The sequence below is a fragment of the Brachyistius frenatus genome, unplaced genomic scaffold (genome assembly GCF_029030835.1).
Source record: "Brachyistius frenatus isolate BFR_SWC_R1_liver_20210118 unplaced genomic scaffold, ASM2903083v1 Contig_262, whole genome shotgun sequence".
NCBI classification, from domain to species: domain Eukaryota; kingdom Metazoa; phylum Chordata; class Actinopteri; family Embiotocidae; genus Brachyistius; species Brachyistius frenatus.
The window spans coordinates 97,790-124,829 of record NW_027210861.1 but is presented as its reverse complement, the minus strand read 5'-3'; the positions used below and the strand labels follow the sequence as shown (position 1 = coordinate 124,829).

Genomic DNA, 27,040 nt, shown 5'->3' with positions numbered 1-27,040 from the left:
CAGTTCAGCTTTAATGCACTCGGATAGAAAACAAAAAAAAACAGATGAGATTCAGGCCTTCAGAGTTATAATCAGACCTTTTTCACTTTTATGTCTAATTAATTCAGTGTGATGTAAAGTTTATGCTATTTGATTTGTCTTTGGAAATGTTTTGACATATTCATCCCCCTGATTTAATTTCCAGTCCCTCTGGGAGCCCCAGTAGTCGTTCCTCACACTATGATCAAAGAAATATATAAAGAGCTATTTCTTTCTGTAAATGAACTGCATCAATCTCATTCAACTCATTTTTACTATTATAGTTACGAATGACAAAGACAATTTCCTCTTTCTGTCTATGAAGTGATGATAAGTTGATTTGATTTAACCTGTGAGGGGCAGTGAGTCTGAGGTTTGGAGCCACATGAGGAGGCCCGAATCTTTTTTTTTAATACTGGATTATTGTACGTATACTGTCGCTGCAGTAGAGCCATAATATAACTCATCTTACCTTGATTGTAGTCAGTTGGTTCAGTTAGATCGGCCCACTCCGATTCACGGCTCTGATGGCTCATGGGAGGCGTTTATTATTATTATTATTATTATTATTAATAATATTATTATTATTATTATTATTATTATTATTATTATTATTATTATTATATCCACACACTCAGCTAAATATACACAAAAAACATGATTACTCAGAAGGTATGTTGTAATTATTCACATTGGTGGCAATAACACAAACCTGTGATCGTTATATTATCAAGGTCCAGTCCTGTGTGGTAATAGAGACAATTACAGGAAAAAAAGTAAAAAGGGAAACCCACTTCACAACTGTATATATCTTAAGCATGGCCATCTACATGCCGGTTAGAAACTCGCATTGTGTGTGACCACGCTATTAAAGGGCATTACAAAGATATATCGAGAGGCCTAGCAGAGCTCTTCAGGTGAAGCGGTTATGTATTTACAGCTGCAGTTGCACAATCTTTTCTTTGGGGCAGACTGTTTCTATTTAAATTAGGTAATACGTGTAAAAAAAATAATCTGTACATAAGCACAGTTACTTTGATCGAAGTAGAAATATTGATGTATAATTTGTTTGGTTTCAAATTCTCTTCTTATGATTTTAGAACAATAACTGAGAATACTAAGTGGGCATTATACGGAGTTTGCATGCTGTTGTGTAGCCTGTATGGAGCACTATCTACACTTGTTTTATTGTTTTCCTATATTGATAATGGAACATGAGATATATTCTCCATTTGATGTTTTTTTTCTGCAAAGCCAAAAGAAATCGAAAAAATGTTTCTACAATATCGATATTGTTTTTGTTGTCCAAAGGAATTTATTTGTACTTTTTATAATCCAAACAACGACAGCTGTCATCACTGGTTGCCAGACAGATTCTCGGTTCAGTGTAAGTACAAAGTTGAAGTAATTTGTCGCTGACTCAAAATAAAGAAACCCATTTTCTTTGTGTTTTATGTGTTTTTCTGCACTTACCTCTTCTTGAACTCAACCTCCACTGCCATTTATTTTGAGGGCACATCCCGAAGAGTCTCTGCACAACATTACAGAAGTGAATGTAACATTTATTTAGATGAGTCGATCTACAGCCGTATGAAACCTATCAGTATGTTTATAATAACTGTTAATACGAGTCTCTGCTAATTTCTAATATCTGGATTGACGACAGACTTGACAGGTTCCTGCTCTGTTTCCCACTGGTGTGCTGGGACAGTTAAAGAATGCCTCCTCAGTCCTTTCCTGAGCTCTGTTCCTTCACCTCAGTGGAAAACATCACGAGGTCAAGGAAACATGAGGAGAGCTCATAAGGACTTAGAAAGAGCCCCGCGGTGTTCAGAGGATCCGACGCCACTAGGATACGTAATTATGCACCATCGGATGTTAACCACGTGATCCGCCTGGTGAAACTAGTTATGAACTACAAAAAGCACCTTTGACTTTTTGTCCCGCGTGTTCTCACCGTCTTCTTTAATGCATATCTTCACTCATAAAGTCCTGAAACACAATAACTCAAATATAAATGAATGAACTCATTCAGCTCAGATCTGCTGAGTGCAGCTGATCAAATCATTTCATTAATGTATCTATGATTTCCTAAAGAGTGACAATTCTGTTCATTAGGAATTCAATAAGGATCATTAGCAGTGGAAAATGATTTATTGAAGTAATGACAGTTGGACTTACTATTTTGTGGCGGTTAGTGTCCGGCGATGAGAGGTCACTGCGTCGAGCGAAGTCCCAAATGGATGCAGGAGACTTCCATTGTGATCTGCTTCAAACAGAGAGGTTGGACAGCACGGCTCACTGTCGAGGCTGCTCGGAGGATCCGTTGTATACGGTACTCATCTCAGCGCAGCCGGGACGACTCTGCTCAGACGGGTTCAGTTTGCTGATACAGACTCGGACAATGCTGCTTTCCACCAGTCTAGAAGTTAATTAGGGTTTGAGCACCGAGTGGAGCGAAGGCCTTATTATAATTCAAGGAATTATTATTATTATTATTATTATTATTATTCTTGCACTTGTTCCATTTGTATAATTGTTGAATAAAAGAGGAGCTCAAATGGTGAGTGTACGCTGCTTCATCCGTGCTGTGGCAGCTTGTCAGCCCGATTCGACTGAATGAAAGTTCTGGACGGAGACCAGAAGACCTCTGAATGGAGATCACACTGGTTCTGAGTGACAGAGTTGGACCTGGATGGAGAGATGTGTGAAGCTCCACGTTGACTTGCAGTGGACGCAGCGTTTCACCGCTACATCGATGCTGATTACCTCCAATGTTCACAACAAGCATGTGACAACTCTTTAAATTCCCTCTGGAAGGACCTGAAGGCCTGTTTACATGAGGACAGAGACATCTGCAGAGGACGATCTGTGTGTGTGTGTGTGTGTGTGTGTGTGTGTGTGTGTGTGTGTGTGTGTGTGTGTGTGTGTGTGTGTGTGTGTGTGTGTGTGTGTGTGTGTGTGCGTGTGTGCGTGTGTGTGTGTGTGTGCGTATGTGTGTGTGTGTGTGAGAAATGTTGAGAACTGTTTTTAAATAATCCTGTTTTATAGTTGCTGTGTAACATTTTCTTTTAAATAAAGAATTGTGAAAATAAAATTAGAAATCACCCCCCCCGCTCTCTCTCACACACACACACACACACACACACACACACACACACACACACACACACACACACACACACACACACACACACACACACCCCCTCCCTCAGCAGATCCACTTGTCATTAACACAATTGGCAGTAGAAGCAGTGATCACATGGTGAATGTTTGTAAGAGCCTCCGGATCATTTTGGACACGTTCTTCAGCCGCTCTGTAAGTAAATCATGTCAAAATTAATAGACCATTAATTTAGAGGCTTGCTGCAGGTTAAAGATTCAGTGATGGATGTTTGTTGTGTTGAAAATTTTGAACATTTGGATCGTACAAAGTATAATGAGTTACAGCTATGAGCAGTGAGTAGTATGTGTCAAGGATGATTCAAGGCAGCGCTGGCAGGATTAATTCAACTTGACAGATTTTCATATATTAGAATCATTGATTGTTGAGTCATTGAGAAGTATAGTAAGTTCTTTGCATTTAACAAATAAGGCATTACATAAGAAAGCTTGCCTGTTTGCCTGTCTGCAGAGCTTTGTCTGAGACAGTCACCGTGGTTGGTCTGACCTGAAGCTCATTCCTATGGTGGCCAGCCAATGCCTGGCCATGGGAAATGGTTCGATGAAAGCCCCACCGGCTGAGGAGAACAGCTGCCTTGCTTCCATCCACACAGACCCTCCTGGCCTGGACTCGGACATCCTTAGGTTAGAATAAAACTTTATTAATATATGTACTCTATTTTAAAAAAAAACTAATGTTAAATTAGTTGAATGTGATGTGTAAATTCCATCTTTGTATGGCTGTTATGTGGACATAATATCTATATGATAAGTGTAAAAGTTCTTCCGTATTTAAAAGGTTATTTAGATGCATCTGTGACGAGTACAAAAATGCAATAAATTAGTCCCCAGAACAATTTGTGGTGGCTAAAGATTATAGTTTGTGTGCATTTAATTTAAGAATTTAAGAAAGCTGACTTATCTTGATCAAAGAAAACCAATACTGACTCTTGACTCTGACGCCAGCCAATGTAGTTTATTTTAAGCAGATACAATGTGCAACCCTATTTCCCAAAAAGTTGGGATCCTGTGTAAAATGTAAATAAAAACAGAATGTAATTATTTGCAAACCATGGAAACCCTTAATTAAAAAGAGACCAAAGATAAATATCCAATGTTAAAACAAAGAAATTGTTATTTGAAAATACATAATTTGATGGCAGAAACATGTCCCACAAAAGTTGGGACGGGGCCCTGTTTGCTACTGTGTTGAATCACCTCTTGTTTTAACAACACTGTCACCAGTTTCTGGAGTTTTGAAAGTGGAATGTGGTCCCATTCTTGCCTGATATAGGATTTCATCTGCTCAAAAGTTCAGGGTCTCCTTGGTCGTATTTTTCATTTAATGAAGTGCCAATTTTTTTAAAAGGGTGACAGGTCTGGACTGCAGGCAGGTCAGATTCGTACCGGGACTCTTCCACTACGGAGCGATGCTGTTTAAATATGGGCAGAATGTGGTTGGGCATCGTTTTACTTAAAATAAGCAAAGCCAGCATTGTCTGGATTGCAGCATATGCTGGATTTTTAATTTTAATTTTTAAGGTTTTAAGTGCTCTCATAACAAGCAAGTTTTCCACTTCACCTGAGTTTATCCTAAAGCAGCTCGGAGGGGGGGACACGGAGGGCCCGAAGATCACCACCATCCAATATTGGTTTCCAGCCTTGTCCCTTGTGTTCAGAGATTTCTCCAGATTCTCTGAATCTTTTAATGATATTATGAACCGTAGACGATGAAATCCACTAATTCTTTGTAGTTTTACGTTGAGGAACATTATTCTTCATTGTTTGTCCACAGTCTTTCACAGTGATGAACCTCTCTCTGTCTTCACTGCTGAGAGACTGTTACTAATTAACCTAATTGGTTGTGAGTTGTTTATTCGGGTGTTTCTTTGAGCGTTACACAACTCCTTCAGTCTTTTGTTCACCCTGTCCAGACTTTTTTCGGACCTGTTGCTGGCATCAAAATAAGCATATATTTTTCATAAAGCAATAGAATTTCTCAGTTTCAGCATTTGATATGTTGTCTTTGAACTATTTTTAATCAAATATGGGTTTCATCTTTTCATTTACATTTTACACTGCACCCCAGCTTTTTGGGAAGTGGGATTTTTTTTAAATAAAGCTGCCAAGTTTCTGTTATTTAAAGGTTGTTCAAACATATGTTCGAGCTAAACTACACATATCATGTCTAAAGTACGGTGTCAGCTGAGGACTTAGTGAAATAGCTGAATATTTTTAAATGACAGCCTGCTGAATGAAAATTACAGACGGTAATGTTATAATTTCCAGATTATGATGGTGGCAATATTGGCTTGCTATAACTATACCTAAACCCAGATACAATTTTACTGAAGTGTGCCTCTTTGGCTTATAGTCGCAGTAACAGAGCACCTTTTTCTTGATAATATAGGATTTTGGTGACAACCACTCTGTAAATAAAGTTTATTTGGGCCAGCGGAGGAGGAATTATTTTTGGACCTTTAAATTCAGAACCAAAGCCAATCAGACAAATGTGTTTTGAATGAAGGAGGGTCCAAGTACGTCCAAATAGTCACACCAAGAGCAGGATTCATGGGGAAGTGTAATAGTTGCCTCAATTGCCACTACGCTGCAGCAATAAATGCACTATTAGTTTCCAGGATGAATTTTCAATTTGGAAAGCCTGAAACATCAGAAACCCTCCAGGAAAATGTGAAAAAGCTGTTGGATGTTCTGTAAGTGTACAAGGGTGGCTCGATAGGCCACTGTTGGTGCGTGTGCATGGTACGCAGCACGGAGCAGGAGGAAGGTATAACCCGAATGAGTAGGTGGTACAAATTCAGCTGCTTGATAATCACAAGTTCCTGAGTTAAACATTTATGTGAGCAGAGGTCCGGCTGCATCTGTGATGTTTTACGCACCTGAAATTTCAGCAGAGAGGTCACATCACATTTTGTGTCAAACCGTGGAAATCAGCAACGGAGACCCTTAAAATGCTTCAAGATGCCTAAGGCAATACAGCAATGAGCCGGGAGACGTGTTTTGATTGACATTCGCGTTTCTGAGGGGCGGGACATCTTCGTCCAAAACAAACAGGTGGGTTTTGTTTGCCATCGGCGGGGTTGTGCACTGTGAATTCGTCCCAAAGTCAGACTGTCAACATCAAGTTCTTCTGTGACTTTCTGAGGCGCCTGCGAAAAAACATTCAGTGCAAATGACGTGACCTGTGGCACCATGGCAACATGACAATGTGCCCGCTTACAGTTTCTCTCCCACAACAACACAATTATCACTCCCCGCCACCTCTACTCGCTGGATCTGGATCACTTCTACGTCTTTCTGTTCCCCAGTAATTTGTCACAAACTTTGATTTGCGCTCTCTGCTTGAGTTTCAGGTGTGTAAAAAATCACAGACCTCTGCTCACAAACTGTGTAACATGAACTAACGATGATGATAAAATGACTACATTTATTACACGTACTCATTTGGGTTCTACCTTCTGCTCCGTGCACATCACGGCGCTGTGCACATGAAACAGCAGCAGTCTTGGAACCTGCTGATCCACTCTTGTGTTTGTTCAGAATCAGCTGAAAGACTCAACCACCAACTCTACAAAACCACTGGACCTTCACATTGCATTTAAGGGTAAAAAAGTAGTAAATGCTCATCTGACTTTTTTCACATTTAACTCTGTATTGTTTTATATTAATAATGACTTTCCCTGGTTGGTTTCAAGGTTAAGGATTTTGTGAGGTCGGGTCTCCATCTTAACTTTAATCCTAATTTATTGATTGGTGTATGGCCAACTTTTATTGCTCCATGTTTTCCACACGTGTGTGTTCTTGTGAATACAGAGTTTGTGGGCAGTAATCTGGCTTTGTGTGACCGCCTTTAGCTCTTTTGCGTTTGGTGACTGAAGCTATTTGGGTTATCAGGTTGCGGATTATCCACCTAGAGACAGAACTGGCACGTCGAGACAAAGAGTTTCAAGCCAAGGAGCTTCAGCTACAGCATCTTCGAAAGGAACTAGAGACCAAGATCTCTCAGGTTGAAAAGCTCCAGGATGCTATTGGCTACAACAAAAGCCTGGGCAGCTTATCATCAGCCCTGTCCCACCCCATCTGCAGCTGCTTCAGCGTTATCAACCAGGGTCCAAGCCGCTTCCACAGGGTGGCTGTGGAGGTCCACCGCCGGATCAAAGCAAAAGACGGTGTCTCTGCTGAGCCAACCTCGCAGAACTTCTGTGGAGGAGCCAAAGAATCAAACGTGTCCATCACAAAGGCCATCCACAAACCCTCGCAGTAAGTAACAAGGACACCGAAAGTCACACGAAGTCCATGTTTTGAATACGAAAGACTTGAAAGGTTCTCTAGGAACCGTTCTACTGTTGCAATGGATTATAATGTGAAAAAAACACTTTGTTTAACTGCTAGTTTTAAGTGCTAGCGATGATTCAATCATCATCATCATCGCTAAAGCAAAAGTCACACATTAGAGCCAATAAAAGCAAATGGGATGATCAAAGTTGTCATAAAATGTTAATATGCCAACTGATTGATTCATAATGACGTCTCAAAGTCTTGTTTAGATATGTTATGTTGGCATGTGTTTCAAATTAAAAGCCCTCTTGGGTTTCGGTAGTGCCCCTCATTTCTTCACAATGCTTTTCTTGTGAAACATTTGCAGGAACCTGTCAGTAAAATCAGACAATCACACCTCAGATGAGTACTGCAGAACAACCGTTAAAAATAACAGGATTGTTGACTTTGGTAGATCTAGAAAATAGAAATATCCATTATTAACTATTGTAAGGTAAGTTACCACCACAGAAACAGCGTCAAACCAAACCATTAACCAAAGCCAGTCTGACCAGCCTTCAGCAACATAAAAGGAATATAATTGGCAGAAGGATGTAAGAAGCCTGGCAAGCTTTTGTAATATCCCCCACATATGAAAGGTTTTTTTTTAGAAGGGCAGGATAATAGAGAGACACTGAGGACAACAAAAGGCCACAGGATCTGAATGCAGGGTCTGACTCATTATGGGCTTGCCCACTACTCTCAGACAGAAACAGCCTGCTGCTTTTCACTGAATGCACAGCACATCTGTGTGATGTGGTAATCAGGGACACACAAACACACACTCAGGGAAATCTGCTGAATAAATTTGAACGGCAGAAAATAATGTAGTGGCGTGAAGCCAGGAAGCATATTTGAGAGATTGTAGCGGTAGAACAACCATGCCTGAAAAACAGTACTTATATAATACTGATCGTGTCACATTTGTTATTGAACATAATACACATTCGAGCATCCATTCTTCTCCCGGGCATTCAGATTGAGCCACTATGAGATTGGCAGCAGGTCTATGGCTTGAACGTAAACTAGAATCTTTGAAGTGGCAATGGATCGACAATATTGAGACAAATATACAAGGGGAAAACAAGATTTTGGACAAATCTGGCATCACTGTTATTTGTTCCCTGCTCCTTTAGAAACAAATGTATAAGTGAGTATATGTAATATTGGGCAAAATAGATCAACTTGGCTTGACACGGTTTACTTCTGCTTCTTTTTGCCCAAGCACCAGGAAGCTCATCAACCATGCCATCATGAACAATGACTTCCTAAACAAGCTGGAGCCGCAGCACATGAGGGAGATGGTGGACTGCATGTGTGAGAAGGTTTATACTGAGGAACAGCTGGTCATCCAGGAGGGGGAAGCTGGGAACTACCTCTACGTACTGGCAGGTTGGCGTAGCGCAAAACGTTTGCATCTCTGAAACCTCCGACACATTGAAAATTAAAAAGTAGAAAATAATTGCTTTTGTTATCAGCTAGTATACAAACAAAATGTAAGAAAAGTAATTTAGGGATTTTGAAGTGCTAAATTACTGTGGGAAATGACATTTCATGCTTTACAGATGTTGCCACCAAACATTTGGTTGAATATTATTTTTATGAAGGCAAACATTATTATTTTGATATTTACAAGCAGGGTGTACAGGAATCCATCTCAAATTTAGACTTTAAAATGAGTTTGATCATGTTTGTTTTTTTATCCTCACACAGAAGGCCTACTGGACGTCTTCCAGAATGAAAAGCTGCTGGGGGAGATCGGGCCGGGCACAGCGTTTGGAGAGCTGGCCATACTCTACAACTGTAAAAGAACAGCCACAGTTAAAGGTGAGTGACAGCAGCATTTACACTTAAATAAGACCAAACCAATTATGGTTCTTAATGTCTCTTCTTTGGGATTACATACAAGTTTTGCCAAATAGTAATATTTATTGAATAATATTTAAACAACGGGTACATGACTGCTTATTTTGGCATATGAATTTATGAAGTGGAACACAACTCGCATAACTAAGAGTGATGGTGGAAGAAATGGTTATGAAAAGTATGCATTATTACATTTTCCCAGAGTATAATATGGAGTGTGATAGTAGCACTGCCAAAATACCTAAAAAAAAAAAAAAGATCTGAAATTTTACCCAAATCATGTAATAAACAGTTAGTTTTATCAGCTGTGGGGTTACTGCATGCATCTCTGAGTACTATAAAATGAAACAATTTATTTTGAATTACCGTTAACTTTCCTCTACAGTGATGATGAAATAATGAGTCGTTAATTGTTCTGCTCCCATTTAGCTGTTTCCCCGTCTCACATCTGGGCACTGGACCGCCAGTCCTTCCAGACCATTATGATGCGAACCACACAGGCCAGACATAAGGAGTACTTCAGCTTTCTGCGCAGGTACAAAAACCCCAACGGGTTCGATGTGTATATTTTGAACTAAAAGTATTGTTAAGAGGTTGGCAGGACACTCCAGGTGTGTAGTTCTAGTTCAGACTTGGCAAGCTATTGCATTTTGTCAGTGCAGTTTAAGATCTGTTGAGGCAAATGTTAATTTGTAACATTTGTGCTGCTGTAACTTTTGGGTAACTGCTCCTTAGTATGCAAACATTAGGAACAATTTCTAATTCCTGTATTAAATGATATTGTTCTTGAACTTTGACTGCCCTACCCAACCCAAATTTTAGGTTATAATTCCGTTATATGACTTGGACACAGGTTAACAGCTGCAGGATCCTGCGGTAAACGTGCATTTGCGGTAATTTGGGGTCCGAGCATGTCAGTCAGTAAAAGATGTAACGTTGAGCGTCACTCCTCCAAAGTTTACAGCAATTTTTCATGTGACTTTCCAGCTCGAAGCGCTCTACGAACAGAGAAGGTGAATAAGCTTGTTGAGATGATTAACTGCATTGGAGCGCAGGCCAAGCAACAAGGGTTTGGGTGGAGCTCAGCTATGTTAGTAGATGTTACTAAACATAAATAACCCTCGGACAATTTATTATGGCAAAATATGTGAAAAAGGTTGGCGACCGCTGCACTACAGTCACCCTGAGAGCAAAGTGCACTGCAGCTTAAGAAAACACGTTCAAGATACAGAAAATCAAATGTCTTCACCAAATCGAGAACGTATGCAGCATTCAGAAAACACCTGTGATACCTGATGTCTGCTTCTTCATTCAAAATACACACAATGTTGTCAGAAAATATGTTATAGCTTCCAATATCAGGTGGGATTCAGGTGTCAGAGTTAAAAAGTGACTTTCATATTTAGTTGAGTCGAGTTTTAAAGATGCAGTTTACAGACTAGATTTGTATTTTGATTATTTTCAGGTTATTATTATTAATAACCTGATTATTGGTCAGGTTTGGTAAAGTTAGCAGACAGCAACAAGACAAGCAGCCCTCAAATTCACTATGCAGTGAAAACACTACTTTCAGTTCTTGTTTAACTCCAGATACTTTTTTATGTTTTTATACACATGTGCAAACACAGATATTTATCAAACTAATCTGGATTATTCTGTCAAAATGACTTTAATTTCATCATAGAAAAAGATGTCTGGAAGTTTTTCCAGATATCATCATGATAACTTTTAAGTTGTAATGTTAATAAATAGAACTGCAATTGCTAATACAAAAAATATTGTGTGCTGCTCCAGTAACTGTGTCATAAATGGTGACTAAGATATGTATCAGGATCTGTACTGAAGGTTTGTTTGTTTCTTTGCAAGTGTGTCTCTGCTCCAAGAACTGCCGGAGGAGAAACTAGCCAAGATTGTTGATTGTCTTGAAGTGGTGAGTATTTTCTACTTCACCGCGTTCTTTTTTCCTGCGTTTATCCAATTATGTGCCGTAGTCGTTTCAGTTTAATGTTTGAGACTGTATCTAAATAAATGACTCACCATCTGTCTTTGTAGGACTATTTTGAAAAAGGGGAGTACATTATTCGAGAGGGTGAAGAGGGGAATACTTTCTTTATTATCGCAAAAGGAGAGGTGAGATATCTACACAATCTTACCAAACATGCCCTCTTCATTAAAATATCATTTCTGTAAGGACTACAACATCCTCGAAGTCAACCAACTCCCTCCAGAGTAAATCTTAAACAAAACAGCAAACCGGTACTCAGAGATCAAATATCTTGTAAATATTGTGGACAAAAACCAAATGAGTAGAGACGATTTATAGAGATACAACAGCAGCAACCCAACACTGCAGTCCAACATGTGATCACACATCCTTTCCATGTATATTTTAGCTGGAAACCGCACGCAGCACGCATGAAAAACAGGTCTCGGTTTTGTTTTGAAGAAAACAAAATATCAACTTTGGTTGTCCAAAATTATATTATCGTGCAAGTCTTAATGACGGCTTTTCTCCATCTTGAGAAAATAAAGAAAATTAGGAACATCTTGTTTCAGGCTCCCAGTTTGTGTTTGAGAGGCAGAAATCTTCTTTAGCTTCAAGAGTAAACTTAAAACGCTCCTTTTTGGTAAAGCTTATGGTTAAGATGGACTCATCCCTTAGTCTTGCTGCAATATCCCAGGTTACCACTTTTAAAAATCATTAACACTTTTTATGTGGTTTTGGTTATTTTTGTTTTGCTGTTATTTTGTGAGACCATGCTGCATGGTGATTTTACACTTGAAAGAAACTGAATTTGATTAAATTGAACATGACAACTTCACAAAACTGAAATCCCATACAGCCAATAATATAAAAAAATTATGACAGTTTAAGCTTTTTACTTAATCATCCTCATCTCCCAATATAAGCATACTTTTAATTAAGATAACTTAAGATCAAATGAATCCTTAAACTGAAAAAAATTGTCTCAATTCCATGATTAAAATGAACAACAACAAATAGCAATATAACAGTGATAAGTCAAACATTAGCGCTGCGCCTCATCCTCTATCTTTTGTTTTAAACGTGTAGGTCATCGTCACTAAGAGCACAGAAGGCTTTGCCGAACCTCAGGAAATCAAGACGTTGGGAGTCGGTGACTACTTTGGAGAGAAAGCTCTTATCAGGTAGTGACAACAGAGGAGGATACGGTAGTTGACTTTAAAACCCAACTCAGCTGCTGTTACCTGCCCTCCACACCCGCCTCACCTGCTTCCTGTTTCCTAATCGGCTACAGCTACACTCACTACCAATTACCTCTGTCTGTATATATTCCCCTGGTTTTCTTTTCCTCCTGGTCAGTTTGTTGTGTTGAGTTCAGTTTAGCTGCAGTGTGCTTCGTGTGTTTTCCCTTCTGTGAATTTGAGTTTGTTTCTCAGTTGTATCTGCATCTTTGCTTGGTTTTCTTTTGTTACTTATGTTAAGCCTCTAGCTTTAGTCAGATCAGCCCTAGTCTTGGTTTGCTTCTTGTACCTTTGTCAACCCAACAGTAGGAACTCAGCAAACATGGAGCCCGTATCCACGGACTCGTTCTCATCTCTCCCTGAGGCTCACCAAAGTAAAGGAGTGAGATTGATTTGAGATTTTTTGTTCAGACCTTCATTAGACACACATTGACCGCCAGCTGGCTGCGCTAACTCTCATGGAAAGGATAGGGTCTTTTACGCCCGAGTTAATAATACTTCCCACAGTTGCTAAAGCCGTATATAACATGATGTTTGGAGTGTTTGGAGGCTTTTTTTTTTACAAGATACCTGCAGCCATCATGTCTGTTTAAATCTGAAGCCTCTGACTTTAATCCAGTTTCTGTGCCAGTCGGCTTCAGACCTGCTGGCGTCACTGCCCACTTCAGAGCCTTCACACCCTGCAGCCACTGCAGACCCTCCAGCCGTTGCTTCAGCCTTAGAGTCCTCGGCCTCTGGGCCTTCAACCACCATTGAGTCAGCATTGTGGGGAACATGGCTGGCCATTAGGCAGGTCCCCATAACAAGGCAACGACGTGGTGCCCAGCGTCCCAGAGGTCCCGCTCCCAGGCGGCCCACCGACGCCAAGCCACCAGCCTCCGACACTGTCCCTCCTGCTCCTCGCCCTGTTCCTGCTCCACGTCTGGCTCATCGTCCTGTTCCATACCTGCTTCCTGTTCCTGCTCCCGGCTTGATCGACCCTGGTAGTCCCGCCTGTCAGTCGCGCCCCTCCTGAGCTATCCGAGTCTATAGCTAGAACCTAACCGACTCTGTACGAGCAGGAGGAGGAAGCTCAGTAAGCGCTGTAAGAGAAGCCGGAGGTATCCAGGCTGGCCTGCACCGTCTGGCTGGACCCTTCATTCTGCTGGTGAATGTATGCTCACTGGACAACAAACTGGATTACCAGAGACTGCAGAGGACCACTCGGTGTGAGATAAGAGACTGTTGTGTCTTTGCCTTTACGCAAAGCTGGCAGTATGAAAACATTGCGGACATTGGACGGACTCTGTCTCCACAGAGCTGACAGAATAAGATCACTCAGAGGAGGCACTGAACAACGGCATCATCGAGCAGCAAGCTGCACACCCTGATGCATTTTTCATTGTATTGGGAAACATCAACCACGCCAACCTAAAGACAATCTCGCCAAAGAAACTTTGAAGAACTAGAAGAAACAACACACTGGACAAGGCCTGCACCAGCGTATAGGAGGCATACAAGGCCTCCCCTTGGCCCACCATGGCTCCTCAGACCACATCTCTATTATGCTCACGCCTGCATGTAGACCTCGAGTGAAACTGGTTAAACCAGTCAGGAAACACATTTGAGTTTGGCCAGAGGGGAAGCACCTCAACACTTCAGGACTGCCTTGAAACCACAGACTGGAACGTCTTCAGAGAGGCAGCTACTCACAGTCACCACTCTGACCTGCAAGAGTGCACAGAGACTGTGATGGATTACATCAACACTGATGATGTCACGGTGACTGAGACTGTGTGTGCACTCCAATCAGAAACCACAGATGACTGGAGAGGTCCGCACTCTCCTGAAGACCCGGGATGCTGCCTTTAGAGCAGGTGATGAGAAACGCCACTTCACAGACAACAGGCCAATCATGAATTACAAAGCCCAAAATTCTCACCAAGAAAGCCCACCAACGCCTCCACTTCCTGTGGAGACACTTGTTGACTGTACTATTTTGGAGACAGGAAGAAATCCTCCCTTCCAAATATTCAGAACAACACTTGTGCTTTAGGAACACAGCAAACAATACAGATGAACGTTCATGTCACTGTGTAACATTAACATACCTAGCAGCACCAGCTGATCATATCGATGCTGTGAACTGATTAAACATGTATGCTGAAGAGGACATGTTTCATCACACTGCACAAATATCTGCGTGTACATGTGGGTTTGTATTGTTTGTGTCTTGCTGAGCTGTTTCTCCATGTTTACAGTGAAGATGTTCGCTCGGCTAACATCATCTGCAATGAGAACGACACACACTGCCTGGTGGTGGACAGAGAGTGAGTAGCTGGATATTATTTGCATGGCGTGTTTTTATCTACAGTTCCCATATATCTTCAGCCTTGAATTCAAGTCAATTTGGATCCTTGATAATAGTGGATTGGTCCCCTTTATGAGCCGAGTTCTTCTGAAGGTCTCTTCAGTGCTTGAATTTCATCTTCCGTTGCTTCTACCTGTGTTTTCTCCCCGTCAGGTTACAAACGAACAAGTATGAAATACAGTACATTTAACAGTTTGTTAGAAACTTACATAGTGATTTATTTTTTTGTACTCTTTTCTCAGATCTCAACAGTCTCTTTTGTGGCACGTGCTGTGTTTGCTAAACATGATTTATTTGCAGAGTTCACATTGGATTAGATTACACAATCTAAACTTTGCACATAGTTAATATTTCTGCCTACATCAGAACTCAAAGGAATCTGTGTCTGTTGCCATGGTGAATCGTGACATTCAACCTCTGTTGATGAAATCTTTCTGAATTCACCACACTCACTGTTAACGCAGGCTCCACAACAATAGATCAGAGTATATTCAATCCTGAGTTTGTTCACTATCTCAGGATTAGTCAATTCAGAAGTAGGGTAAGTGTCAGAGTCAGTTTGTCAAGCCTTCATACATATATGCATGGATGACAAAACATTGGATTTTAGTTTAGCCGCCACTCGCCATGACAACTGTTTAATCATCGTATGTGGATTAGCAGAAAGAGAACTATTAGGATCTCATGTTGCTTAATTGTTGTGTTCAGTGTGTGTGTGTGTGTGTGTGTGTGTGTGTGTGTGTGTGTGTGTGTGTGTGTGTGTGTGTGTGTGTGTGTGTGTGTGTGTGTGTGTGTGTGTGTTTTATGTGTTTATTGCATTATATGCATGTATTTTGGTATGCTATATGTTACAGGAGTACTTGACTAAAATACTTGGCAATGTGGACAGCCTGATTACACCAAGACAGTACTGATATCCCACCTAAAGACAAACTGAGTGGAGGAAGAACCCTAGAGACCCAGACAGAGAGTGTAGTCAACCGTCGAAGGTTCAAAGGGGAATATTACAACGATGTGAATCTGCTCAAGACTGAGTTGAACAACCATCTTAGACTAGTGAACGTCGATATAGTTATACACTTTGGTGAGGTTCAAAAGAAATGGGAATTCAATGCATTAGGGGAATATCATTTGAGATTTTTTTTCCACCTCTAGTTTACATGATGGGTGTGGAACCACCCACATTCTACAAAATTGCTGCTCCCCATCCAGTAGACATAAAGACGGGTGTTTCTCATCTTCTCTGTTATTCTGATGTGGTCCGTCACCAGGTGGTGGGTGCTCCACTCTTAGGAACGATTCAGATACAGGGAAGTTTTGGAAACGTAGTTACACAAACCTTTAACCCGGCATACTACTTGCCAGTGGCTAAACAACATATAGAAAACATTAGGATTGAAATCAAGACAGATCATAACCAACCGGTGGATTTCAAGTATGGATAAGTGATTGTAACGTGACATTTTAAACTGATCAAAGAACAGAGTGAAAAATGTTCTTAAAATGGTGGTTGCACAGCCTATTCCTGAACTCTATTGTGAGTTATTATGAAGATCAAGTAGGCAGCGGGCTTCCGGGGTTCCTTGGGACCCCTGTGGTGTATGGTAAGGGCTTGGGCTCCATATTATTTAGGTAGAATAGACCAAAGACAACATATCAAATGTTGAAACTGAGAAACTTTGTTTTATAAAAAATATCTGCTCATTTTGAATTTGATGTCGGCAACACGTCTCTATAAAGTTGTTCCAGGATCATGTTCACCACTGAGCTGCATCAGCTCTTTTAACAACACTCTGGAAACGTTGGGGAACTGAGGAGACCAGTTTCTGGAGTTTTGAAAGTGAAATTTCTCATTCTTGCCTGATACCCCGCATTTTTTAAATGGGTGACAGGTCTGGACTGCAGAAGGCCAGTTTACCATGGCTCTTCTACTACAGAGCCATGCTGCTGAATTATATGCAGAATGTGGTTTGGCATTGTTTTGCTGAATTAAGCAAGGGCATCACTTAAAAAGACGTCTGGGTGGCAGCAGATGCTGGATGGTCCCTCTCTTCTTCAGGCCAAATGATTCCCTGCTCATCTTCCCCTGTCTTCCTGTTTGTCTTTATTTGGTGTTAGTCCTTGTCTCGTGTCTGTGTGGGCTCGCCTTGTGGGTGTCACCTTCTGCAGGTTCCTCCCTGGTTCACTCCTGGCACAAGTGGCTTTATTTTGTAAAATGCTGATATCAATCTCACTAATCAACCTGCTGCAGTCCTCCACACCATCTCTGTCAGCTCAACCGTCAGATTCCTGCCAGCTGTCTGTCTACTCTCCGCAGGAATACCTGCAAGCCAGCTTGAACCTGCTGCCTGTCCCCATGGCTCTGTGCCTGAAGTTAAGCCTTCACCTTTATGTACGGAGTATGGTTTAGTCCTACTTGGATTAGGGCTGCCCTCCTGCACTCCGTAGAGGACAATGAGCTGTTAGCGGACGGCCATCTAGTTCCTGCTTGTCTCTACCGGGTAGAAAATGTGTCTATTCACCAGAGACATCCCCTCAAGACAGAATTCCGTAAGCTTGCTCCTTGCTACATTGGTCCATTCCCTGTTGAAGAAGTAATTCATACAGTCTCTGTTAAGCTCAAGCTCCCCAGTTCTTTGAGGATCCACCCTGTGTTCCACATCTCCTTCCTGAAACCCGTCTCCATGAGCGCTCTGCCAGCCGTCCTGTCCAAGTCTGTCTACTCCAGAGGAATACCTGCAAGCCAGCTTGAACAGATGCCTGCGGCTCTCTGCCTGAAGTTAGGCCTCAGCTCGACTCACCTGGATCCCTGCCGTGCTGACCTAGCTGTGGCTGTACTCACCTCTTCGGACACTGGATCCTCCAGACGCCTCATCTCCCAGCCTGACGGTACTCACCTGGAGTCCTCCGATCTTCTGTACTCACCTGCAGTCCTCCGGTCTTCTGTACTCACCTGGAGTCCTCCGGTCTTCTGTACTCACCTGCAGTCCTCCGGTCTTCTGTGCAGTCCTCCGGTCTTCTGTACTCACCTGCAGTCCTCCGGTCTTCTGTACTCACCTGCAGTCCTCCGGTCTTCTGTACTCACCTGCAGTCCTCCGGTCTTCTGTACTCACCTGCAGTCCTCCGGTCTTCTGTACTCACCTGCCCGTCCAATCGGCCCTTTGCTGCCCTGCAGTGACCTCCGGTTGTCTTTACTCTGCTGCATTCCCTCCAGTGAATAATGTCACAAACTCTCCGCTGCCCAGCAGCCCTCAACGTCACCAACACTACCTGGTAGCACGGGCCAAGTCCAGGGTTGTTTGGATGTCCAGTCCACCTCCATCTTGGACATTAACCTTTACCCAACCTGTTTCCAATAAACCTGATCTTTTCCATTTCCTGTCATTCCCATAACAGTGATTTCCAAAAAGAATCAAACATTTTGATTCATCAGACCTCAGGACAGTTGTCCACTTCACCTCAGTCCATCTTCAATGATCTCGGTCCAGAGAAGGCGGCGGTGTTTCTGGATCATGTTTCTATCTGGTTTCTTCTTTGGAGAGTTTTAATATCATTTGTGGACGCAGCGATGAACTGTGTTCACAGACGATGGTTTTCACAAGTGTTCCTGAGCCCATGCAGTGATTTCCACTCCAGAATAGTGTGTTTTTAATGCAGTGCTGCCTGAGGGCCCGAAGATCACCACCATCCAATATTGGTTTCCAGCCTTGTCCCTTGTGTTCAGAGATTTCTCCAGATTCTCTGAATCTTTTAATGATATTATGAACCGTAGACGATGAAATCCAATAATTCTTTGTAGTTTTACGTTGAGGAACATTATTCTTAGATTGTTCAACTATTTTCCAACAGTCTTTCAGAGTGGTGAACCTCTCCCCATCTTCACTGCTGAGAGACTCTGCCTCTCTGAAATCATCTTTTATACCCAATCATGTTACTGATCTGTTGCCAGGTAAGGTAATGAGTTGTGACATTTTCCACCAGGTGTTTTCTTTTACTTTTTTTTAGGATTACACAAGTTTTCCCATCTTTTGTTGCCCGTTACAACTTTTTTGAGATGTAATGCTGGCATCAAATTCAAAATAGATGTATATTGGCATGTTGTCTTTGGTCTATTTTCAATTAAATATGGGATTATATGATTTACAAATCATTGTATTCTTTTTTTTTTTACTTACATTTCAGTCAAGACATTGCATCAAGTTTAACCATTTATTGATGAAACACAATTGTTTTTTGGTAGGGGCAGGGTCTGAGTGCAGGGAGTTCAGCAGCCCGCTGAACGCATCGGATGAACATCTGGCATCTTGGTGCTGGAGGGTTTTACAACCCACTCCCAGCAAAATGTTAATGGTTTTGAAAAACACTTATTGTGTCGGACTTTCCACGTGAACATGCAACCGTAGTGAGAGGGTGTTGAGGCCATTGTTTTGGAAAACAGCCTTGCTAAACTTTCTACCAAAAAAAATAAAAATATTGAGGATCCGGGACTCACCATGCACACTCATAAAATATAAATTGTTCTGCTTCTTGCCTTTGTTTCCAGAAGTTTCAACCAAATGGTAGGAACTTATGGGGAGCTCCAGGCTTACCTGAAGCAATATGTGGAAGAGCTTTCCAGGAGTGATGAGAGAAGACATGCCCTGTGAGTGAACAATGAGTGGATGATACAACAAACAGATAAATAAATGTTAAGACTCCCTGGAAGGTGACAATGGTGGAAGCAGACTGCATTTCAAAGTCATTACTGCATTTCCAATTTTAGTGGTGTATCAGTGTAGGCCTAAAAGCAAGGGCCCAAATGCAATCCGTTGTCCCCTGCTATTGATATTTCAGGCCCCTCTCACCTCAGATTGACTCTGCAGAAGTTCAGCAGCTGAGGAGGCTGAGGGAGAGGATCGCCCTCTTGCCTGCACACCAGCCTTTTCAGGAACTCGAGGTCATAGCTACACTGGGCATGGGAGGATTTGGTCGTGTAAAGCTGGTGAGTAGTAGCAACACTATATTGCCCTAATTATCACCTGTTATTAATCAGCTTCAGATGAGTCTTGTTTACTGGCCTTATTGTTTGAGCATAAAAGGATTCCAGCATACCAAACAGATGAGTGAAAAGTATATCTCCAAAACCAAAGTGACAAACTGCTTCATTTGTGTCGGGATACCATGGGGTCCAGGACAGGTGAAAATGTCCTACAACATGACCCTAAACCCTCCAAAGATACAGTATAAGATCATTGTGCTGAAGTACATTAAAGCTCTGTTACAGGTACAACAAATGTAATGAGGTTGTATGAAACCTCTGATGCCTCTCATGGCTATTTGATGTTTTGAAATTTTTGAAATTTTTGAAATTTTTGAAATTTTGAAATTTGATTTTAGCTTTCAGGAGCAGAATAGAACAGTGCAGCAACTGCATCTAACTGTAGTAAATATTCCAGAAATTAATTATTTCATGATAAGGTTAATGAAGTAAGAAAGACATTTGTTGACTTTTAGTGCTTAGTAAGTGTCAAACTTCAAAAATATTCCTAAATTTCTCAATATACAACTCCTTTATTAATCTTGATGAAATCATCAGAATTATTAATATAAGCCACATTTTGCATCCATTATTGCAGGCCGTGTAGGCCTCCTCGTAAAAAGTAAACTGACTGACAGATTAAATTAAAGGAGTGCACCTTTAAAATTCCAAATCGACTGCATGGAACAACACAAATATGTGATTGGTCTATAGATTTAAAGCAAATTGAGAGAGAAAAAAAGGATTCTTTTATTTCAGGTCAGGTAAATGGTCTGCACTTATATAACGCTTTATCACTTTAGCAGTCTCTTTACACTGTTTTCCATTCACCCACTCACATAATCACCAAAGCAGGCAGAGCTGCCGTGAAAGGTGCCCCACTGTCATCAGGAGCAAGCTGGAGTTCAGTGTCTTGCTCACATGACCAGAAAGGATGAATCAGGGATCAGGGAACACTCGGCCCTATGATTAGTAGGAAACACTCTACCATCTGAGCCACAGCCACCCGGTCAAGAGTATTGTTCTCAGCACATCGGTTGATTTTAATATAAATGACTTTCTTCACATATTGAGCTAGTTAACAATTGTAATATATAGTGCATCCGGAAAGTATTCACAGCGCTTCACTTATTCCACATTTTGTTATATTACAGCTTTATTCCAAAATGGATTAAATTAAAATTTTTCCTCAAAATTCTACACACAATATCCCATAATGACAAAGTGAAAATAGTTTGTTTAACATTTTTGCGAATCTATTAAAAATAAAGAAGGAAAATATAACACGTACATAAGTATTCACAGTCTTTGCTCAATACTTTGTTGAAGCACCTTTGGCAGCAATTACAGCCTCAAGTCTTTTTGAGTATGATGCTACAAGCTTGTCTCCTATTCTTGGGCAGTTTCTCCTGTTCTTCTTTGCAGGACCTCTGAAGCTCCATCAGGTTGGATGGGGAGCGTCAGTGCACAGACACCTTCAGATCTCTCCAGAGATGTTCAATCGGGTTCAAGTCTGGGCTCTGCCTGGGCCTCTCAAAGACATTCACAGAGTTGTCCCGAAGACATTCCTTTGTTATCTTGGCTGTGTGCTTCGGGTCGTTGTCCTGTTGGAAGATGAACCTTCGCCCCAGTCTGAGGTCCAGAGCGCTCTGGAGAAGGTTTTCATCAAGGATGTCTCTGTACATCACTGCATTCATCTTTCCCTCCATCCTGACTGGTCTCCCAGTTCCTGCTGCTGAAAAACATCCCCACAGCATGATGCTGCCACCACCATGCTTCACCGTAGAGATGGTATTGGCCAAGTGATGAGCGGTGCCTGGCTTCCTCCAAACATGACGCTTGGCATTCAGGCCAAAGAGTTCAATCTTTGTTTCATCAGACCAGAGAATTTAGTTTCTCCTGGTCTGACAGTCCTTCAGGTGCCTTTTGGTAAACTCCAGGTGGGCTGTCATGTGCCTTTTACTGAGGAGTGTCTTCTGTCCGTCCACTCTACCATACAGGCCTGCTGGGTGGAGTGCTGCAGAGATGGTTGTCCTTCTGGAAGGTTCTCCTCTCTTCACAGAGCAACGTTGGAGCTCTGTCAGAGTGACCATCGGGTTCTTGGTCACCTCCCTGACTAAGGCCCTTCTCCCCCGGTCGCTCAGTTTGGCCGGGCGGCCGACTCTAGGAAGAGTCCTGGTGGTTCAAACTTCTTCCATTTACAGATGATGGAGGCCACTGTGCTCATTGGGACCTTCAATGCTGCAGAAATGTTTCTGTACCCTTCCCCAGATCTGAGCCTCAATACAATCCTGTCTGAGGTCTACAGACGATTCTTTGGACTTCATGTCTTGGTTTGTGCTCTGACATGTCAACTGTGGGACCTTATATAGACGGTGTGTGTCTTTCCAAATCATGTCCAATCAACTGAATTTACCAGGTGGACTCCAATCAAGTTGTAGAAACATTTCAAGGATGATCAGTGGAAACAGGAAGCACCTGAGCTCAATGTTGAGTGTAATGTGTTGGACTCGGGCTCCTGCTAGTACAAAGCCAACATGTGTCAGCCCCCAGTCCTGCGTGTTCTTTAATGAGGCAATAGGAGAAGATGTCAGGCTTCAAGATATTTATTTAACAGCAACAGAATAATCAGTTTACAGAGCTCTGGGTCCAGACTATGTTTCCCTGACCACAACAAAGTATGTGTCAGTTCACGAAGTCTGAAGTCTGACCTCCTGACTCTCCCTGACCGTCTTCTTATAGTATTGTTGTAAACATAGCCTAGCACAGAATTGCACAATTGGCAAAGGCTGTGAATACTTATGTACGTGATTTTTTTCGTTTTTGATTTTTAATAGATTTGCAAAAATTTCAAAAAAATGTATTTCATGTTGTCATTATGGGGTATTGTGTGTAGAATTTTGCGGGAAAAAATGAATTTAATCCATTTTGGAATAAATCTGTAATATAACAAAATGTGTAAAAAGTGAAGTGCTGTGAATACTTTCCGGATGCACTGTACATGTCTTGTCAGGGTTTTAACTCACATCGTATGTCAGTGTCTTGCTTTGCTTAATGAGCTCCTCTCTGCTGTTCCTCAGGTGAAGCTGAAGGATGAGAACACCACATTTGCTTTGAAGTGCATTAAGAAGAAGCACATTGTGGACACCAGACAGCAGGAGCACATCTACTCTGAGAAAAATATCCTTCTGCAAACAAACTCAGTGTTTATCATAAGGTCTGGAACACAAATTACACATTCAGGCTCTTTTCAAAAGCAGCCACCTCAAAATAAGATTATGTTCAGTTTGTTTTCATATTTTTTTTAGATTTAGAGCAGAAAATGCATTAATAAGTACACAAATTGGTCTCCAAACATTTTGTAATCTTTAAATAGGAGATACAAGTGGGATTTGATCAGTGTGTTGGTTACTCAAAGTAGTTTCTACGATTCCTTCTGGAAGAATACTTCCCAGATCCAATGAGACTATGACTTTAAAAAACAGAGGCCTTGAGTAAGCGGTCTGTTGACTCTCATTCAGGAAGAAAAGTTCAGCCAAAGTGGGATGTTCAGACTCCCATAATAATTCCCATTCATAATATTACACTCTTAATATTCTTCCACTCTTCCTTATCATTTCTGAGGTTTTGTGACATCTCACAGAAAGATTAATTCTGAGACTGCAGGAAGTTTCAGTGTTCGTGGGCTGTAAAATCTATGGAGTAAACATCAGCATCATCAGCATTAGTAATCAATAATCTGCAATCTTTTAGTGGTCCTTTCTGAACCAAAAGAAGCCATACATTCATGGATATATATTTGTTGGTACCCTTATAAATTAATTGAAAAACAATGCTTCATTCTTCCAAAAAAGTAATGATGTTAAAAGTAATTCTGTTATGTATACCTTCATGCCTTTAGTGCGTCTGGATTGAGAAAAAGGATAGTTGTAATGGTAGATAAAGAACCAAGGAAACCTCCAAGTAGATATGAGGTGAATTTGAATATGTTGCTTTTTGAGCGCCGTGGTTTTCAGGGAAGATGACCAGAGTGACAAGACCCTGAGAAGAATTTTCTAAATTTGCTGAATATTGACGGGCCACTATGTTTCTGGGAGAATTTCCTTTTGCGGGACGAGACGATGCCTACTGTGAAAACCAGAGGCAGTTCAGTTCTGTATCAGGGCTGCTTCGCTGTGACTTACAGACGAAGGCCACAAAGGAATCTCAAGACTGTCAAACATGCTGCCCAGTGTCAGAAGCTCGGCCTCAGTCATGGGTCACGGGTCCTTAATGGCATAATGACCCAGAACACAGCTAAAATCAACGCAGAATGGCTAAAAACAAAGCACTGGACTATGAGTCCTGATCTGAATCCTATCAAACATGTATGTAAACATAGATGTCTCTGTAAGTGTGGGTCAAACAACCTGTTGACAGACGCCGAAGTCTTATTGAGAGCTTCAGAAACAGCTTGTTTGCGGTGATTGCCTCTAAAGGATGTGCAACAAATATGACTTTACATCCTATCCGTCCTATCGTTTTTTTAATTGCCTTTTTCATTTGTTTTGTTATTTAAAATAATTCTGTGAAATCAAAAATCTAAATTGAATCAACAATCATGGAGGTGAATTACTTTCATCAGTTTCAAATTATATAGAAAATTATATATTTTCTGAAATGGTTCCAACAAATTTATCCACAACTGCATTTTTGTTGAGTTTAGTTTTAAAAAAGTGAAATGGAGCATTTTAATGTAAGATTTAACTGCATCTCTCTCTCTTTCTCTGTTTCTCTCCCTCTCTCCCTCTCTCTCTCTCTCTCCCTCTCTCTCCTCCCCCTCTCTCTCTCCCTCTCTCTCCCGCTCTCTCTATCTCTCTCTCTCTCCTCTCTCTCTCTCCTCTCTCTCTCTCTCTCTCTCCTCTCTCTCTCCCTCTCTCTCTCTACTCTCTCTCTCCTCCTCTCTCTCTCTCTCTCTCTCTCTCTCTCTCTCTCTCTCTCTCTCTCTCTCTCTCTCTCTCTCTCTCTCTCTCTCTCTCTCTCCTCTCTCCCTCTCTCCCGCTCTCTCTCTCTCTCTCCCCTCCCTCTCTCTCTCTCTCTCTGTCTCTCTCTCTGTCTCTCTCTCTCTCTCTCTCTCTCCCTCTCTCCCTCTCCCTCTCTCTCTCTCCCTCTCCGGTGTGTTTGCTGCAGAGCTACAACATTGAGTTTCCCTTCACTAATGGCCATCGCTAATCAAATGTTTGGAGAGCGACTAGTGAGCAGTAACTAAATAGCAGTCACGTGATTTTTGTTTTGAGTTTAAAAATCAAAGGATTGAATTGGAATGAACAATGATGGAAATTCAAGTCTTCAGAGAAAATATTGGCTGTTTTTCTGTTTTGTAAAAATAAAACCTGTTGCAGCAGGTATTATTTTATTTGATCATATTTTCAGCCCTGTTAAAACAGTACAAGAGATCGAGACCAGTACAAGACATGAACACAGTTTTTACTGGACTTACACCACAATTGTACATCACATTATAAATCACTTTCATTACTTCATGACTTCAGCTCCATTATTTAACTACTCTGCTGTTTGCTCGTTGTTGCTATGCCAGCAGTGGTTTATTGTGTGTTTTAATGCAACGCAGTAGTTGACATGGCTGTCTGTGCATTTCAGGTTATTCCGAACATTTCGGGACGATAAATTTGTCTACATGCTGCTGGAGGTTTGTCTCGGCGGAGAGCTGTGGACTTTGCTGCGGGACATGTGAGTGTAGGTCCTTCTGCTACATTCAGTCTCCAGCTAGAAATTAAACAAGTCCAGAAACGGATATTTAGAGTCACATGGTGAGAGTTGAACGTTTCCAGTCAAGTGGCATCACGGTGTAATGAACGCCATGGAGTACACGTCCCCGTGACTACAGTAAAGACAGCTGCACCATTCAAGTTGGTCTGAATTTGCATTGCTTTGACAGCTTTAAAAGGCAACAAGTGTGAGTTAAAACAAGCAAAGAGTCTCAGCTGAGGAGAGCTTTGCTATGTAGGACACATTCTTTTAAAGATGTGACTGGCTGCTAAAAAAATACAAAGACACTCTTTCTGATAAAAGAACAGATAGTGACATCCAGTGGAAAAGAAATGAACTGCGTCCCAATACGAGGCCGTGAAAGAGCTGTAACCCTTTGAGTGATCACTGCTGATGAAGGATCTAACAGACCTGACCTGTTTACCGCTGCTGAATGTCTTCACGCTGTGATGACTTTCATATACGTCGTTATTGTGTTGAGTTTCAAATGAGATCGACCTGAGACTTCATCTCTGCACCATGTAATTCGTAGCGTTTCATTTACATGTCGTCATTCAATGTTTGAAGGATATTTCTCTGATCTCTTTTCTCCTCTGCTTGAGAAATTGTTAAACCTCTTAAAAGTCCTCCTCACTGCTCCTAAGAGTTTTTCATCTTCGGAGCTAACTTTTATCTTTCGTCCAAGGGGACTAACTTCAAGTGAAAATACTTGGAAAAAAGAATGTGCTTTTAGTCCTGGGACTCTTTGTGAATGCCCAGATCCCCCTGAAACACGTTGTCAGGGCGGCACGGTGGTGCAGTGGTTAGCACTGTCGCCTCACAGCAAAAAGGTTCCAGGTTCAAATCCGGTCCTGGGCCTTTCTGTGAGGAGTTTGCATGTTCTCCCTGTGCTTGCGTGGGTTCTCTCCGGGTTCTCCGGCTTCCTCTCATCATCCAAAAACATGCACCTCAGGTCAGGTTACCTGGCACCGCGCTAGTGGCAGCCTGCTGCAGCATCTCCCCCCTGAGAGCCCCCCTGCTGTAGTGAAGACATTTCCCCTCGGGGATTAATAAAGTGTATCAAATCAAATCAAATCCCCTCTGCAACATCACCACCTCCATCGGTGCAAAACTTTGACCTTTGATTGGTTCATTGTTCACAGAAGCAGAAGCTACGATGTGTGAAGGAGTACCGCGTGACTGTCTGGCCTGTGATCCTGTTTCCACACATCGCTTCACTATTAGTTTCTAATAAAGACGTTAAATTCCTCATGCTTTGGAAAATAATTTGAACAACGTTTTTTCCAACTGATGTA

At 41.6% G+C, this 27,040-nt stretch overlaps 1 protein-coding gene across 1 annotated transcript in view; it reads left to right on the top strand.

Moving 5' to 3' along the window:
* Positions 1–3,703: 3,703 nt before the first annotated feature.
* The window catches only part of LOC138634450 (cGMP-dependent protein kinase 2), a 35,062-nt gene continuing 11,725 nt past the window's right edge, over positions 3,704–27,040 (top strand). Inside the window, exons 1-13 of the mRNA XM_069721380.1 lie at positions 3,704–3,825; positions 7,096–7,461; positions 8,744–8,910; positions 9,232–9,345; positions 9,814–9,919; positions 11,251–11,314; positions 11,437–11,514; positions 12,458–12,552; positions 14,850–14,918; positions 19,503–19,601; positions 19,793–19,940; positions 23,057–23,193; positions 25,617–25,706. Of these exons, the coding sequence (XP_069577481.1) occupies positions 3,704–3,825; positions 7,096–7,461; positions 8,744–8,910; positions 9,232–9,345; positions 9,814–9,919; positions 11,251–11,314; positions 11,437–11,514; positions 12,458–12,552; positions 14,850–14,918; positions 19,503–19,601; positions 19,793–19,940; positions 23,057–23,193; positions 25,617–25,706 (1,655 nt within the window). The remainder of the gene's footprint in view (positions 3,826–7,095; positions 7,462–8,743; positions 8,911–9,231; positions 9,346–9,813; positions 9,920–11,250; positions 11,315–11,436; positions 11,515–12,457; positions 12,553–14,849; positions 14,919–19,502; positions 19,602–19,792; positions 19,941–23,056; positions 23,194–25,616; positions 25,707–27,040) is intronic.